This window comes from Paramormyrops kingsleyae, chromosome 10, assembly GCF_048594095.1.
Source record: "Paramormyrops kingsleyae isolate MSU_618 chromosome 10, PKINGS_0.4, whole genome shotgun sequence".
Taxonomy (NCBI): domain Eukaryota; kingdom Metazoa; phylum Chordata; class Actinopteri; order Osteoglossiformes; family Mormyridae; genus Paramormyrops; species Paramormyrops kingsleyae.
In genome coordinates this window covers 22,107,139-22,123,100 of record NC_132806.1, presented here as the reverse complement: position 1 = coordinate 22,123,100, position 15,962 = coordinate 22,107,139, and the positions used below count along the sequence as shown (strand labels likewise).

The following is a 15,962-nucleotide window of genomic DNA, read 5'->3' as shown; positions in this document are numbered from 1 at the left end:
CTCAAATTAAGTATCAAAGTATTACAACATTCTGTACCACAACCTAGTATTTGCAAATAACCACATTTTCTCCCTAAAGACAAAAATGTCTTCAGTATATAATATATTCATTAGTTGTTTTATTTCTCCCCATATTTAAGTCTCACAGAAGAAGGTGATCTGTGATCTTCTATAGCAGGGGTCTCCAACTCTGGTCCTGGAGAGCGACTATTCAGTAGGTTTGCTATCCTACCTGGCCTCTGGTGAGCCACAGCTGTTCCTGGTATGTTCCTGAGAGCAGCTGTGGCTCATCAGAAACCAGGTAGGATAGCAAACCTACTGAACAGTAGCTCTCCGGGACCAGTGTTGAAGACCCCTGTTCTATACCTTCTGGGCTGCTGCAGGTTCATTCATGTTACTTCTGAACATGGTCCATTGACAACAGCTCTGGCAGTCAGCAGATCTTCTTGTCCAGAGTAAAAAGACAGGTGATACCACAGTAGTATTTAAACCTACTGCACTGGACTGATAAGCGGCCGCTTGAGAACATTTCTTTCTAGCGTGTTCCAGTCCCCGTGGTCGCGCTCCTTAGCAAGGACCTGGATTCTCGGCATCACTGCCGCTGTGTTCCCATCTGTAGTAGAAACGGGCCACGAATATGACTATGAACATCTCTACCACCAGCAGCTGTTGGTCCATGACTGTGGACACAGAGGGGAAGACGACATTTTCTTCTGTAAACATAGAAGCCCCCCTAAGTGTATATGAATCTGAGCAGTCTGGGAAAGAGTATGATTTTACTAAGAATATGCCTAAAAATTATACTAATTCCTACCATTACTGAGCCTGGCTATTCGCCAGTAAACAAGCACCACAACAAAAAACAACTGAGCGGCACTCAATAACAGTGGCAGACACTCTGTACTTGAAAGAACCACATTGTTCTCTTTTCCATAATGCACTGTTGCTTATTTGCATAAAGGACATGCGACCCTGTAACATACTGTAAATAACAGATTCTATCTGTTCCTCAGAAGTACACATTCACATACTGCACTTACATAAAATATGATTATATAATGAATTATATAAAATGTTTATTTCCTCCACTCATTATATTCTTTTATTTTTATTTTTTTTATCTTTTACATAGCCTTTAGTTTCCTTAAATATATGTAAATAATCTGTACTTGTCCAGTTTGTGATATGTTACATGTCAATCACGTGTGCATGCACCCAGGCAAATTGCTCATACGTGTAACATACTTGGCAAAATACAGCGATTCTGATTCAAGCTTTGTAGAGGAAGAGGACGAACTCACATGTTCCTCTGGCACGGGCGGAGAAAGGAGGTACACAAGAAATGGTTCCAGTGCTGACCAGCACGTCCACGATGCCACTCTGAGCCTGGCTAAGAACCACCACGCACTGAAAGGAAACCAAGAAGGACGGCAGGATCTGCTGAAGTGGCATTTCCTTTACTTTCACAATGCAGGCCCTTTTGTCCAAAGGGACGTACAAATGAGGTAAACAGCACATCACAAAGACATCTGCTGCCAAGGAGTCAACCAGTCAACCAGTCAACCAAGGAGTCAACCAGTCAACCAAGGAGTCAACCAGGCGTAAGTGCGATCTGGCTGAGCTTGCGACGAACGCCTGGTTACGAGTCTAAGTAATATAGGAGCAAGAGCTACACAACATCATCCGACAACATGTCACGCATCCCAAAGTGTCAGGGAGGGAGGGAGTTTAAAATGGGTCAGGATGCGGCAGGTGACATATGTCTATGAACGAAGACCATATGGGACTGAGTCTAACAGCAAGGTGCAGATAGCAAACAGCACAGCATATATAGCTAAAGGTGTGGAGGGGAAATGAGGCCTCCCCACATATTATATGATGGATCACAAGGAGGATTCATAGTGATTAATTAAAAGCACATGATGTTCCCACTAGAGAGTTATATCGGGCAACAAAAGGTCACATGCCGCTGGAGTCCCACATCACATGACCCAAAGGGGATAACAACCACTCTTCAGCAGAGGAGCGCAGGACAGAGTGAAGGTCAGACAAGGAGGTTTACCTGGTTCAGGGCAAACTTTGGAACAATGTTGCACTTTGAGAGGTCTAACTTGGCCTGGGCAAACATGATTCCTAGGAGCCACAGCGAGAGCAGGAAAGCAGCCACAGACAGCAAAGTGATCCATAGGAACGCCTCCTTCACCTCCATCTAAAGGTGCAAGAGCAGATCTCAGCCTCACTGCCGTCAGAAACACTTCAGTATCAACTCATAACTTTACGGAACTAAGACGTGACAATAATCCCTGTCGTACAGTTAGATGGATAGAACTTCCGTGTAAAATGGGATTGTCTTATTTGGGCATTATGGTTGTAAAGTGGACTCGCCTTGCCTTGCTGATACGTGCCGTTGCTCCAGAGGACAGTGGCGAAAAACATGAGCGTTGGCCTGAGAAGAGCAGCCTGCAAGGTCCCCCACTTCAGGATGGTCAGGCTCGTCCTGATTAGACACAGTGAACCTCAAGTCGTGGCCTTGATGCCAAAGCTCAGGACTTTCACTGTGATGGTATACAGAAAGCTATTTAGGTTTAATGAACCTTTGCTTGTTTGGATTATAGAGGGTAAGCTGTTGTTGTACCCCTAATCTTGAAAATTACTAAGATGATACGTGTATGGCTGGATATTTCATCCAGTTCCTTGTTCAAGGGCACTACACAGCTCCTCTTGAGTCATGAACCAGCAATATTCAGTTTACAAGCTCATGAAAGGGTCCGGTTAGGCTGACTGGCATCTCGAAATTGCCCATTATCGATGACTGCATGGGCCAGTATGTATATGCATATGCCCTGCAATGGTCCGGCCTCCTAGCCAGGATGTAGCCCTGCCTTCTTCCTTCTGCTGCCTGTGAAAGACTCCAGGACCCCTGCAACCTCCACATTATTGCTCCCTCCAAGCTCCCAGCCAATCAAGAACCCTGTATACATGGTACAGGAGTGTTGGGCATTGGGAAGGGGGGGCAAAAATGTGAACTGTCTGGGGGTCCCTGAGGACTGGTTTAAGGACTGGTTCTTGTCCTTAACAATATACACCATACAAAAGTACAGACAGATACGGTTCCAAACTATACTACACCTGTGTTTGATCAAAATTCATTAGAAGACACCTGGGTATGTATCTCGATAAACAACCAAAACCGTATAGGTTACATGAAATGCTGCTGGCCCCATTTTGGTCTGTGTCCCTTGATGTCCTAAGGGGATGGTATGCAACCACCCGGTGAGGTGCCTAATCAGCGCCATGACCTGCTGACGGGCAGCGGCGGCAGGCAGAGGCAGCAGCAGCAGCAGGGCCCGGTGCTGGTCTTCAGGGGCTTGTCCTGCAGCCGGCGCACCAGCGCCTCTTCCCCACCGAACTCCTCCAGCATCATCACCAGGAACTTGTGCAGGGAGATGCTTAAATAGCTGAGGGAGAGGGGGAGCAGATTGTGTACCATTATAGCAGTGCTGCCCACGTTTTTGCTCCCTCCCAGCTCCAGCTGTCTGTGGGTCCCCAAGAAGCAGATTGAGAATCACTGCATTAGAGAGCCAGTCACTATGCACATATGTGAAGGACCTCTCCTGCAGCCAAGCAACCCAAGCGATCTAAGTGTGACTGGACAGGCAGCATAACCCCCCCCCCAGCTGCAGATCAGAAGAAGATATACAGTCACGTGCGGCATAACGGCATTTCAGTCAATGACGGGCATGCACGACATGACCCCATAAAGTTATAATGGAGCTGAGAAATTCCTATCACCTAGAGACGTCATAGTCGTCATAATGTCAGCGTGCAACGCATTACTCACGTGTTAGCGGTGTTACTGGTGTAAACAAACCTACACCGCTCTGCCAGTTGTGTAAAAGTATCGCGCATACAATACACTGATCATAAACAACTATGTTACTGGTTGATGTATTTACTGTACTTTTAATTTATTTACGTTATACCGTACAGTCTAGGTGTGTAGTAGGCTGTACCATCTAGGTTTGTATAAGTACACTCTATGATGAAATCAACTGTCAGAACGTACCCCTGTCGTTAAGCAACAAATTATTGTACTGACTACAACAATCAACAACTTACATCAACTGAAAGAGGAACCAAACCGGAGACATCAAGCTTATCACAGTTTACGAGTTGAATTGATCAAACTATTTCAATGACTGAACCACTCCACGGCTTAAAAATACACTCTCAAATTCTTTCAAAAATACATTTATTAAATTACTTCTAAGAAAAAAATACATTAACATCCTAAAATTACATTGTAAGTGGAGCTGAATTTTAAAGCTGCGTTATTTTTTTTTCAACACAACCCAGCTGATTAAATCGCCAAGATGAACAGATTCTTTGACTTACATGGAAGCAGTGAAGTCTGTAAACATGGACGAGCGAGGAACCCACAGGCCAACGCACGACGTGGCGGCAATCACCTGGAAAATTTTGCTTCAGATAATCTTAGCAGAATTGCAGGGAAGAGCAAAACATAACGCAATAAAATAACCTCCTTACAGGTGGAGCGCCAGTAACCCAGATGTAAGCGGTTCTCTTGCAGGATGACGTAATTTTCCTGGTTATGTACACGGTCTCCTCCAAGTACATAAGGCTTCCCACTAACGTCATCAGCGTCAGAACAGAGTACGTGAAACAGGTGGACGGATCCATACCTAAATATTGGATTATAAGAAAATAAGCGGTGTGTCCACGTGTTTGAATCAGACACATGATATCCTGAGAAGGTAATCTGAAGAGAGGACTCCTATCATCCTCCGGTGCATTATGCAGTTTACGATGCAGCACTGCGTATATCGCTATTAAATGCTAATATTTTGCAAACTCAGGTACGACAACACAACTTCATTCCATGTTACAATAAGAAAAGTAATAAGGAAAGATTAACTTACTGTAAAGAAACTCTTCGGAAGTCGGAGCTTCGTCCAGGCATTTTAATACTTGGCTTAAGTTCCTCTCCATTGAACAGCAGTGATGTATTTATTATGTATTATGTATTTCTGGGTAAGTTGAATTGATTCCCGGTAGAAACGTATTCAGTTTACGCTTTATGTTAGACTCGAATGCATCCTTTTATAAAAGTTTTGTTGAGTCGGTCTGCTATCAAAAATGGCCAGCTACGAGCCGGAGTCTGCTCAGTGTTTAGCCGTAATCGGCAACGGAGGTTTCGGGATTATCTTATTCAAATAAACGTTTAAATGTTTGTTTCACGAATATGCTGTTGGCATATTCTCACGTTTTCATGCAAGTAAGCGACTTTTATTTATTCAGTCCTCGTTTATTTTGCCACTAAGTTACTTTTAATTGCCGATATGTTCGCCGTTAAGCCTTTTTAACAAAATATTCAATCGGTACGTACAGTTTCATGAACATCCAGCCACAGTCTCCACCTGTTAAAAAAATATTTATTCTGGTTATTTTTAAATAACTGTTGGCCTAATATAACCCGGTGATGACAATAGGCCTACACAGTTTACTAAAACCCCGTGAGTTTTTTTTTTTGATGGAAAAACGCAGTCTTTTTAACTATTACTAAGGGTCATTATTGCAACTTACCAACAGATGGCGATGTAAGACTGTTGCCATAATAATTGTATCTTCAGAGTACAGGGTGTTTGTTTACTGAATACCCTCGTACGTGCATATTTGTTATTACATATTAATAATTAATAGAGAATACATTCATACATTGGTTTCATCTTAGGTTTGGCCGTTACAAGGAAGAATTTGGTTCACTTAAATTATGTGTTAACGTCAACGAAATACACCTTGAACTCTATCCTTTCCACTACCCAGTTAAATTACTTGTTTATCAGTTTGTTTATTCAAAATAAATTTTAAAAATTACCTACAATCCAATAAGCAGAACGTGTTATTATGAACTTCTTAGTATATAACAGTATGTGTGTTGATTCAAAACACATGAATAACAGAAGGAATAAATTTTATTTCTCCAGTCATTTCTGAACTACTGAAAATCCCCTAACATTAAATTATTTGGATACATCCATTGTTTATAAGCCGTGATACTGTAATGCGTTCCAAAGCATTATGCCAGTTGTGTCTGCCTTTGTATGTAGGCCTATGGATACTTTTTCTGCAGTTTTATTTTACACAGACATTTCAAGAAGTCAGTACCCAAGGAAAAGTTTCTGCCTTCAGCCTGCATTCACATTTATAGTGAATAAATGCAACAAAAAAAAAAAATGCCGCTTTCCAAACAGAACAACTAAACCATTAAAATAAAACCCATTTCTCTAAAGAGTCTTGCATGGGTTATTAAGAAACAATATACTAATTAATATATTTAAGCTGATTGTGGTCGTACCCTTCACAAAAGTATGGGCCACAGTGTTATGATTTGATTCTATCGATTGCAGAACTGTTCAGCTCTGTTCAAGGTCAGGTTATTTTGAACTTTGTCAACAAAACGGTGAAAAATATGAACAAAGCATTACGTAGATCGTTAACCCTCGACTTAAACCGCATATCAGCCTCTGAATTAATCTGCTCAGTAAGAATTTAAATTGCTTGCATTTTAAAAGCAAGAGAAGCCCATGAGGAGAACATCTAACATAGCATGCCAGCAGTGTATCAGGAATGCTCTGCTGCCTCACCATTAATTAAACGGCAGCTGTGACCCGCCACCTACTATGCTCTGAGAAATGAAGCTTCAAACCCCAGTCAACTGTGATGTCCAGCAGTTTGGAGCTGAGTAGTTGGCGTGCAGGTATGGAGTTCTAGATTGTCGTTAATGTGTTCTCTGTTTCAGTGTTACTTTCTCTTTGGTCCACTGTAACTTCTGCAAGCACAGCGGTCTTTTGTGCGCTTTCGTTCATCGTATTTTTCTCATTCCACTTTCACAACGGACCAAGAGCATCTGAAATGCAACGCGATGACACCATATGACAAAGTGAACATACGTTTATTATTATCTACATATATGTCAAATACAAATAATAGTACACTTTATTGTAATAGGAACCCCAATTTAGCTCAGATCCAACCTGGCGGATGTTTACCTTGTTATTCTTCACTAGTCCTGTCTGTTCTTTAGCTGGCTCTAACAGTCTGACTTTATTTTAGGACTGATTTTATTTTGATGCGTTAGATAATCTCCAATGTCAATCAATAAACGGATGTCTCTATTGCTGATTGTTCCCGCCATTTTTATCCTCTATGCTTTAGGCCCAGTTCCTATTCCCTTGGGTACAAGTTGAGGTTTCTTCACTCATACCGCTGTTGGCTTTCATGTATAATAAAGGAGTTTCAATGTCTCTTCTTTGGGAGCAAATGCATTTCAAATATTTATAGAAATTTACAGAAATGTGGGATTTCGTCGAGGTTTCGGGGACAGGGAATAGGCAGCACCAAGCACCTGTTATCATACGATAACTGTACAAAGAAAGTTTGCGGTTTGTTAGAGAGAGATAGATTGGAAGCAATGGATTCAAGCAGGTGCTTGTTTAAGTGTTAGAGTAAACTGTGCTCCTATCTTGTCTAATTCACCATGAGCGTGCCCAATTTAACCCCTGTTCCTTCCTCCAAAAATCTGTATTTCGTGGATTTTTTTGTTGCTACCAACAGATACATAGATAAAACTAGCAATTTATGGAGACATTTATAAAGCAAACGAATAACCAATGGCGTTTAATTGCCATTGTCCCTATTTTAAAAGGGAACTTTGTCACATGGCAATTTTATGTGTCAATGTGTCAGTATCAATTCAGAGCTTCCAAATAGCTCTATCATACAACAAGACTGAAGTCTCCTATCCATTAGGCAGTGGTTCATCACGCATGGTTTCACTCTTCAGGAAGAGGCAAATATAGCTTCAGTCTGCATCAAATGCACCAGATCATCCACATGATGCCTTAATCAAAATGCATTTAGTTGTAACCAAATTCTCTCTGGAAGTAAAACGGTCCTTTGACATTTTGCAAATTGTAAATGCAAGTTATGATACATGTTATACAAACATCTAAGTACACAGGACCAGCATTCCCTTTCACACATTGTTACATTACTGGTCAGCATATTTACAGGATTTTTATGTAAAAGTGCATTTTAATAAAAAAGTGAAAACTGCCCTTATACAGCAGTTATTTAAATCAGTTTCTGTTTAAAGTGGTCCTTTTCCAATGCCGCGTAATCATTGCCTGTTGTAAAATGCTCCCCTTGAATACTGTTTCTTACTGGCTTTTGTCAGTTGGGTGTCTCTCCATTATGTCTCCTCATTGGCTCTTCTTTAAGGTACTCTTCAAATACTTCCTCTTATTGGTCTTCCTAAAGGCATGTGCATCCATTACCACCCCTGCACATTGTCTCCAGCACTGCCACTTTGTGCCTCTGGGTTGCTGTTTTCTTCCCAGGAGTCGAAGTTGTCTGATTAAAGAAACCTGCTGTAGAAAACAAGTCAAACCGTGGAATAAGGTAAGGCATCAGCAGGAACACTGATGGTGTTTTTTTTGTAAGGGCAGTCAATGAGGAATCAGTTATCCAAATGGAAAGTCAGAAAACAGGTGCCCCTACCTTCACACTAATGTGGTGACACCACCCAGCTTGCCCCCTTCGTCAGCCCAAGGCTGCAGGTTCTGCAGGGCGAAGAGGGAGGAGTTGTGGATGCAGAGAGGGTCAGGGGGCATGGAGTCGCCCAGGGACTTCTGAAAGACGTCATGCTGCAGCTGGACCATCAGCCGATTGGCCTGCTGCCTCTCCGCCTCCCGCTCCTCTGCCGTCTGTCGCCTGGCAACGGGGTTACAAGTGGGGAGAGGACAGTCGGAGAGTCAGTCAGACCCTTGCTAAAAACAGGCACAGTGGAAGAGTTAAAGACAGGAGCATGAATGTCATAAAAAAGAAGCTTAGGGTCTGGATGAATAACAGAGACATTGATTTGACCCATTGAGGCCTTTGGCTGGCACATTTTCTACTAATATGGTTGAATGCTAATATCTGTAGAGGGTTTTATCCAGTGATTTGATTGAAAGTGGACAGTTTTCCAGCAGTTCTATGTTTGTCGATTACATCACGGTTTTAAAATGTGTGGATTGCTCATTAAGTCACACTGGCTTGATGTCAATAGGAAAGATGGCCGCCATCACCATAGTAACGGTGAGCAACAGTAACAGCCACTAAGGCACTTAATCATATTTCTGCTGCCAACATCGGGTTGCTATATGCACAAACAGAACAGTTTTGCGGGCAAAGGCACTGTGGACGGCAGCGAGCCCAGCTGGCGCGCCTCCAGAAAGGCAGATACATTAGAGCTTCAGGCCAGCTTTACTTTCCTTTCCAGTGAGCACTGTGGTTGGGGACAAACATACGGAGCACACATCATGCAGAAGAAATACACGTACACCCCCGCACAGCCATCACAACAATATGAGTCATATGTTATTAAGGCTAAATCGGTTATTATTAGTGCAAACTGCTTGTATTTCCACCCCAGAAAATGGGGTAGATGTATTCAGAAAATATGCTATACATATGGTGATACCAAAAAAAGGATTACTTAAGTAGTGATGAATGCAGAAGTGTTGCAAACTGAACATATGGATAATCACACTCTGTTATGCTACTACTCAGTATTACTCATAAAATTGTTGTGCTCAGATTAAACATCCCCGTGCATTAAATACTGCTGGATTAAATGCAAGTGGTATCCCACATGTAATCATAGTGCTAGTTTCGTTTGTGATATTCTGGTTTCCCGACGAATGGCCTAATAAAGATGTTGAGATGAGCAACAGTGTTGCAGTCGACGTGAAGCTTCCATTAACGCCCGAGGTTTGTTTTGTTTTGGTGCGAGTGCGACACCTTCTCACTTCAGGTTCGTGTCAGCTGTCTTACCTCCACTTGGTTCTGCGATTCTGGAACCAGGTCTTCACCTGGGCGTCGGTCATCTTGAGGGTCTTGGCGAGGGCGGCCCGTTCGGCACTCGCCAAGTACTTCTGCCGGTGGAAGCGCTTCTCCAGCTCGCAGATCTGCACGCGCGAGAATGACGTGCGCGGCTTCTTGCGCTTGGGCGGCGTGCGGTTCTGGTACGGGTGGCCGATCCGCCGAGACACGCTGAAAGGGGTCAGTGTTGCTGGAGAATGGGTGTACGGGGGCGGGATGGGGTAATAGAGAGGTGTGTGTAAGACCTCCAGTGGTTATTCAGTAATTCAGACTCAGGGGGTCTCCTGCAACAGTGACCAGGTGTCTGATTTGGGAGGTCAGGAACTCTCCCACAGGGAATTCCATTAAAGTTACCCGGAATCTCCGCACTGCCTGAATATCCACCCAGAGGGTGTCCTGCATGCTGCGAGCATAAGTGATGACTGGACTTTAGGATTACAAAAAAGTAAATCATTCAAACCACCTAGAATTCCTAGCACTTAACTCACCTCAGACAGGTAAATAATTAAATGCATCACTTGCACCAGTTTTAACGGCTGTGTGGATTTTATATACATTGCGCACGTTTAAACACTAAAGCTAATCATTTCAAAATGTGTCAGATTATTTAATGCATATATCACCATGGGTACCCAGACGTTTGCCTGAACATAATTTCAATATGGCACCCTTTGGAAATGCAGTTAATCTACTGTGGGTCAGTGTTTTTTTTTTGTTTTCCTCATATTCAATACACCATATATATCTTGTAATAAAAATAAACTTGAAATTATTCTCTTAAGCGTTGTTTATTTCAATAAAGTCAAGTCTAAGTCATATTTTTGCTTATATTTTTACATCTTTTATTTATTCCTTTTTAAAATGTATGTTTTGTGTTGTCTTTGAGAGTATTTACCCATACTGCCAAGACAAATCCATAGTACATGTAGGTGTATTTCACAAAGTAAAGTTCTGATTCTGATGCCAAGCTTCAATGGTACTTGAACTGATACAGTAAGACTGGACATCAGGATTGTCCACATCGCAGTGTATTTTCCCCGGTAAATAAGCTATTTATTTGGAAAACCATACTATATCATGTTCTAGGACGTGAAAAGTTTGTGTTTGTGTGTGTGTATTACGAGAAATTTGAAGTTTAACTGAGGTGATTTAACAAAAAAAAACATCAATATCATAAAGCAAGGATTTTTCCTAACAGCTGTAAATGAAATCAAATCGCCGATTTTTTTCCTAAATTGCCTTCGAACATGTCTAACAAAAATCTAAATCCAGTTAATAATGACTTAATTAATTTTAGTTAAATATAATTCTGCTAACAAAGCTAACAAAATCGTCAGTTTTCGTTTCAATTGCTTATGTGGCATGCGACTTTTATGTTATTCATACGTTTTAAAAGAATTAGACGTCTCATTTTTCGTCCATTGTTAACCGAATTGAAAGCTATTATATTAATGTCTTTAGACATTTTATGATGTTTTTAATATAGATATTCGGTTAAACGACGGAAAAATACCCAAGAACGAATTCATTATGTGATATCCATAGATATCAGTATTTTGAATATGCAATTTGCCCTTACTGATAAAAAAAATAATAATTGAGATATATGCTGAAACTCAAAAAAATCATCCGGGAAAACAAAGAAAAGGATTTTCAGAACCTTATAGGCCCATGCTATGCAAATGATACGACAATGATGTATCTAAGTATTTTATCAGCGGCTCATTTTACATAATTACTGCCAAACGTCGTGCCCTGAATTATCCATTTTAGGTTGGAAACTAATTAAAAATTCTGAAAGTGATGTCAATTAATACGTTAATCATGCAAAAAAAGGTATATATTTTTTTTGTATTTTTATGCTATATGTATTTCAACCGAGAAAATTGTTTGAAAGTGTAGTTCAGGAATAGTTTTAAGGGAAATATTTCTCAATGTCGGGTAATCTAAAAACGACATTTTAAAATACAACGCATCTAGCGAGAAAAATATCAAGCTGTACTCGTTTGAGTGTGTGAATCTGAATGCGTTATTCGGAAACAGGTGTCCTGACTACTGGTTTAAATTCTAAAATCATTTGTAGTCGTAAGAGACGAAGTAAATCCATCGTCTTATTGACTTTTGGCCTTCAGTAGATCAGCGAGAGGGTAACTATCCAATAATGTCAGCGCAATAACTTGCCACATGTTGTTACATGTAGCAATCAATGCTGTAATAAATATCGTTGCTCAAGGTTTTCTTTTTAAAAGCAGTTTTGTTTGTTTCCGATGTTGCCTGTTTTGTATCATCAGAACACCAGTTTTTTAAATGTGTCATTTGTTTATCTATATTGTAACATTACGTTATTATAGCAGATTGTTAATGCTTTGTGTTTTCTTTGATTTGTTGATGTGTTAAAGAAAATAGGTTATTTGTTTTTCGTAATTTACAGTCCAAGTTATTATAATTAAAATTAAAGTTCAGGTGTTAAGAAGCATTAAGTAACAAACATCTATTAAAACTGCTGAATATTTGCTACAAAATTAGTTACAATGCGTGTTTCGTGTATTACGATAGTCATTCGACATGAGGCTGTTAGTTGCTTTGAGAAATGTATTTTGCTGTATTATTATTTCTTCTATTACATTTGCTACTGCTGTCTGCGATGTATAGCACAGATCTATGTAAAACAATAATTTCGAAATATTCCGTATTTTCATTGTGTACTTAGGCCTATAAATTGCTTAGATACGGCTTTACATAGAAATAGTTTACCAGACTTAATCATGCACGTTAAAACGCAATTTATTTTTTTGTCAAAGTTTTCCCGCGCACTTTTAGTGGGAAGTATTTACTGTAAAAGAACAACAACAAACTGTTAAATGAGCAGTAATTTGTGTTGGAAATATTTTGCATCGCTTACATATTCAAAACATTCAGTATTCATGCCGTAGAAATCGATATTCTTACCAAGACACACACAGACGAAAATATGCAATACTTTAAAAGTTGGTTAACTGCACTTAAATTCAGCAGTCTTCTTATTCTCCTTTCTTGCTGGTTTCATTATCAATACCAGTATAAATGTATTTACCTGTGAACCTGTCCTTGGCGAACCTGCGACTGGCCTCCATCCACGGGAAACTGACACTTCCGAAACCAGGCATGGCGCTGGCCATGGGCGGCGGAACAGCGGCAGTTAGAGGTCTGTGTGCAGGTACCCGAATCACACCACCAGGAGCCAGGGTCAGACTCACGCTGTACGGTCCTGATTCCTCGAAAGGTGCGGTGAGTCCGGAAAAGGCGCCGGATAGCGCGGGGTGAGGTGCCGCGCTCCCGCCAGCGGGGCTGCCAATGCGGTACCTTCCGCCACCGGTGCGACTGCTAGTATCCAAATCGCTCCGAGGGCCGTTTTGGTGAGAACTATCTTGATCCGAACCACTGAGGATCTGGTCGATTCCGAAGCTAATGGGTTCGTGCTGGACAGTCTGGGGAACCGGGCCGTGACGATTAGGGGCATTGCTAGGATCCTTCTCCATTCCCACTTCCAGTCTTCTATCTGCTCTTCCTGAAAATCGACACAATACCAGAATAGAGGAGTCAAATTGAATGGGTGCCTGTAGGACCACTTAAGGGGAATTCAGAAAACAACATCTACCACTTAAAATTCCGTTTCTTGGTTCCTGGTGCTTTGTCGTTCTGCAAATTATCGAACCAAATGTCTTCCGGACTCCCTCCCTTGAGCCTCCCGCGGAATCATCCATCTGCAGTTCGGGGAGGCCAGTGAAAGTTTGGCGAGATGATCCCACTTTTGCGGGACGGATCCCGTATTACCCCTCCCTGGAACAAATCATGATACTGTGTTCCCATTGGTCGACAAAAAAACCTTCATGTGACTGGTTGCCATTTAACCAAGGATTTGTGTAAAGCCAACTGTTATCTTAATGAGCATTTCAGTATAATTTAACAGCCGACACCAAAGTGGATTTATTAAAACATACTTAATCTGGACGCAGTGTAGTGCATTTTTTTTTGTTTTAGTATAACTATCGTCTTTCTGATAATAGGAATCGGTTTCTATAGTAGACAAATTTCAGGAATTTCTTCTTTGCATGACTAAAAGAGATTAATATTTTGTAATACTATACAACGATATAACAAAATATGTGTCAATTTCCTTCATCCTAGATTAAGCACGTTTCGTTTATAAAAACTGGTTTAAAACTGTTTTCCCAAGTGAATATTTCCTAAATCTATAAGTCTATCATCTATAAGAGGGAACACTGTCGTGTTTGGACCAGGAACATTCTGGTCACATGGAACTAATCCACAACAGCGTTTGACTCACCACAAATTTTTAAATCAAAATTTACACACTAATGTGTATGTATTTTATAAATGTAAACGAATATGCTTTAAAAATTAACAGCATTTTAAACCTTCATTTAGAGGGTTGAAGATAGCTTGTTAATAGCAAGGATTCTCTTTCATACTCATTTTATTGATTTCATTGTTTAGTTTTATACATTGTGATGAGAGTCTCGATATGACAGTCTGGGGGTTCTGCACTAATACTGCCCGTAAAGAAATCATCGTTAACGCCTATGCGCATGTAAAGATTTCATTCCTTTTGCATTTATTTTCTTGCAAAGAGACACCTCTAAATAACGCGTTGTGATTTAGTTATCAATAATCTGGGACGTGGTACGGAACTGGATAAAGGTCAGTAGCACATACCATTGCTAGATTCTGGTTGCGGGGATAGAATTTTAAGTACACTGTAAAACCCGCAAAAAAGGAGCAGGCCAAAAACGTGTATTTTTCCATATGATTTTAAAAGAAAATCATAAAATTGACAAATTAATTAATCTACAGTTTAAATTAAGTAATACAATGACTACGCCAAAAGTCTCATTAAAATAATCTGGGTACTTTTTTTGGTCGCTATTTTTTTCAAAGAATCTTTTTCATTAGCCTCATTATATAGTTTAATACATGTTCATTTATAAACTGGTTATTTATTTTTAATATCATGTCTAATTGTTGCTAATTATTCTTTCATGTTATGACACCCATGAAGAAGTGGGCTATTTACAATCTTGACGTAAAAGCTTATATAAAAGCTTCCGGATACACCCTATAGGCAACAGGATGTGGGAAATTAAACGATGCTCAAAACCCGTAAACTCACAACCTGGAGCGCCGGAATGAAACAGAGCCTGTAACTGGCTCCATCACCGGGTCTGCCGCCAGGACAACACGCCGCACGCGCAGCCAGTTTAAACCCTCCGCACATCAATGACAGCCTACACATTCTACAAGCCGACGTTCGTTTTTAATCACTATTAATAATTAGGTACGAAAATATTTAATATAATACCATTTGATTCGTGGATGATTCAGTACGATTAAACATGCTAACTGCATACATATTTTGGAAGATGAGGTGTTTTAAACTGAAATTTAATCTTGTGCTGTGTTAGGGCCAACGCTTTTTCCTCTAGAGTCATCGCAGATTCTTCAAAATGTTTAATATTACGGTATATGTATTAGTTATGACAACATACCTTTAATACAACCTAGTTCAGCATCTCAATGAACGAAATTATTTTAAAAGTATGATTAACACAAGAAAATACGAATATTTTCGAAATAGTCAAAAAAATTTCAAGTATCATCAACGAGAATGAAAAATGTAGCACCATAAATGGATAACATATAGCTTTAGAAATATTTATCAGAAGTGGACAATGCAAAATGAAAAAATAAAACAAACAATAAATATTCTAAACATAAATATGAGATAAATTAAAACAAAATAAAAACATCTATATTTAAAGGTTAATCTGCAGTGAATGCTCAAATATATGTATTATTTCATATTTGACTTTCTTTTAAATCCTAGTGTATCAGTACGCCTGTCATTTTTTACTGACCATTTTTTTTTGCTTGGTCATATTTATGCTCTATGGTATTAAAAAAGAAAAGAAAAAGCCTTATATAGACGTGTTTTATGGATTCTTGTTTTATCCACAGTT

At 40.2% G+C, this 15,962-nt stretch overlaps 2 protein-coding genes across 5 annotated transcripts; both read right to left on the bottom strand.

The window, feature by feature from the left end:
* Window positions 1–288: 288 nt before the first annotated feature.
* Window positions 289–5,539, bottom strand: LOC111859786 (organic solute transporter subunit alpha-like). 4 transcript variants are annotated; one of them, XM_023842784.2, is made up of 8 exons: window positions 4,941–5,539; window positions 4,549–4,703; window positions 4,396–4,469; window positions 3,300–3,458; window positions 2,386–2,497; window positions 2,063–2,209; window positions 1,302–1,407; window positions 289–680 (listed from the first exon to the last, which is right to left on the bottom strand). In XM_023842784.2, exons 1-8 carry the CDS (start codon window positions 5,008–5,010, stop codon window positions 568–570), a joined length of 936 nt encoding a protein of 311 aa, XP_023698552.2. In that variant the 5' UTR covers window positions 5,011–5,539; the 3' UTR covers window positions 289–567. The 4 variants fall into 4 exon arrangements, 2 of the variants coding, with proteins under 2 accessions (XP_023698552.2, XP_023698551.2); XM_023842783.2 differs by having other exon boundaries at window positions 289–613; XR_002841894.2 differs by having other exon boundaries at window positions 474–613; window positions 2,386–2,555.
* Window positions 5,540–6,954: 1,415 nt separating this feature from the next.
* On the bottom strand, window positions 6,955–13,708 carry LOC111859785 (T-cell leukemia homeobox protein 3-like). The gene is made up of 5 exons (XM_023842782.2): window positions 13,583–13,708; window positions 13,019–13,492; window positions 9,898–10,135; window positions 8,581–8,793; window positions 6,955–8,450 (listed from the first exon to the last, which is right to left on the bottom strand). The coding sequence occupies exons 1-4, from the start codon at window positions 13,686–13,688 to the stop codon at window positions 8,583–8,585; spliced, it is 1,029 nt and encodes a 342-aa protein (XP_023698550.1). The 5' UTR covers window positions 13,689–13,708; the 3' UTR covers window positions 6,955–8,450; window positions 8,581–8,582.
* Between the last annotated feature and the right edge of the window lie 2,254 nt (window positions 13,709–15,962).

Excerpts from the sequence above, each read along its gene's own strand:
- LOC111859786 (XM_023842783.2), bottom strand. The coding sequence starts at position 5,010 with ATGGAGAGGAACTTAAGCCAAGTATTAAAATGCCTGGACGAAGCTCCG. Across the intron at positions 2,210-2,385 it reads GCACGTATCAGCAAGGCAAG|ATGGAGGTGAAGGAGGCGTT; the intron begins GCGAGTCCACTT and ends TTGCACCTTTAG. Across the intron at positions 1,408-2,062 it reads CAAAGTTTGCCCTGAACCAG|TGCGTGGTGGTTCTTAGCCA; the intron begins GTAAACCTCCTT and ends GTTTCCTTTCAG.
- LOC111859785 (XM_023842782.2), bottom strand. The coding sequence starts at position 13,688 with ATGGATGATTCCGCGGGAGGCTCAAGGGAGGGAGTCCGGAAGACATTT. Across the intron at positions 13,493-13,582 it reads AAGAAACGGAATTTTAAGTG|GAAGAGCAGATAGAAGACTG; the intron begins GTAGATGTTGTT and ends GTCGATTTTCAG. Across the intron at positions 8,794-9,897 it reads AATCGCAGAACCAAGTGGAG|GCGACAGACGGCAGAGGAGC; the intron begins GTAAGACAGCTG and ends CCCCGTTGCCAG.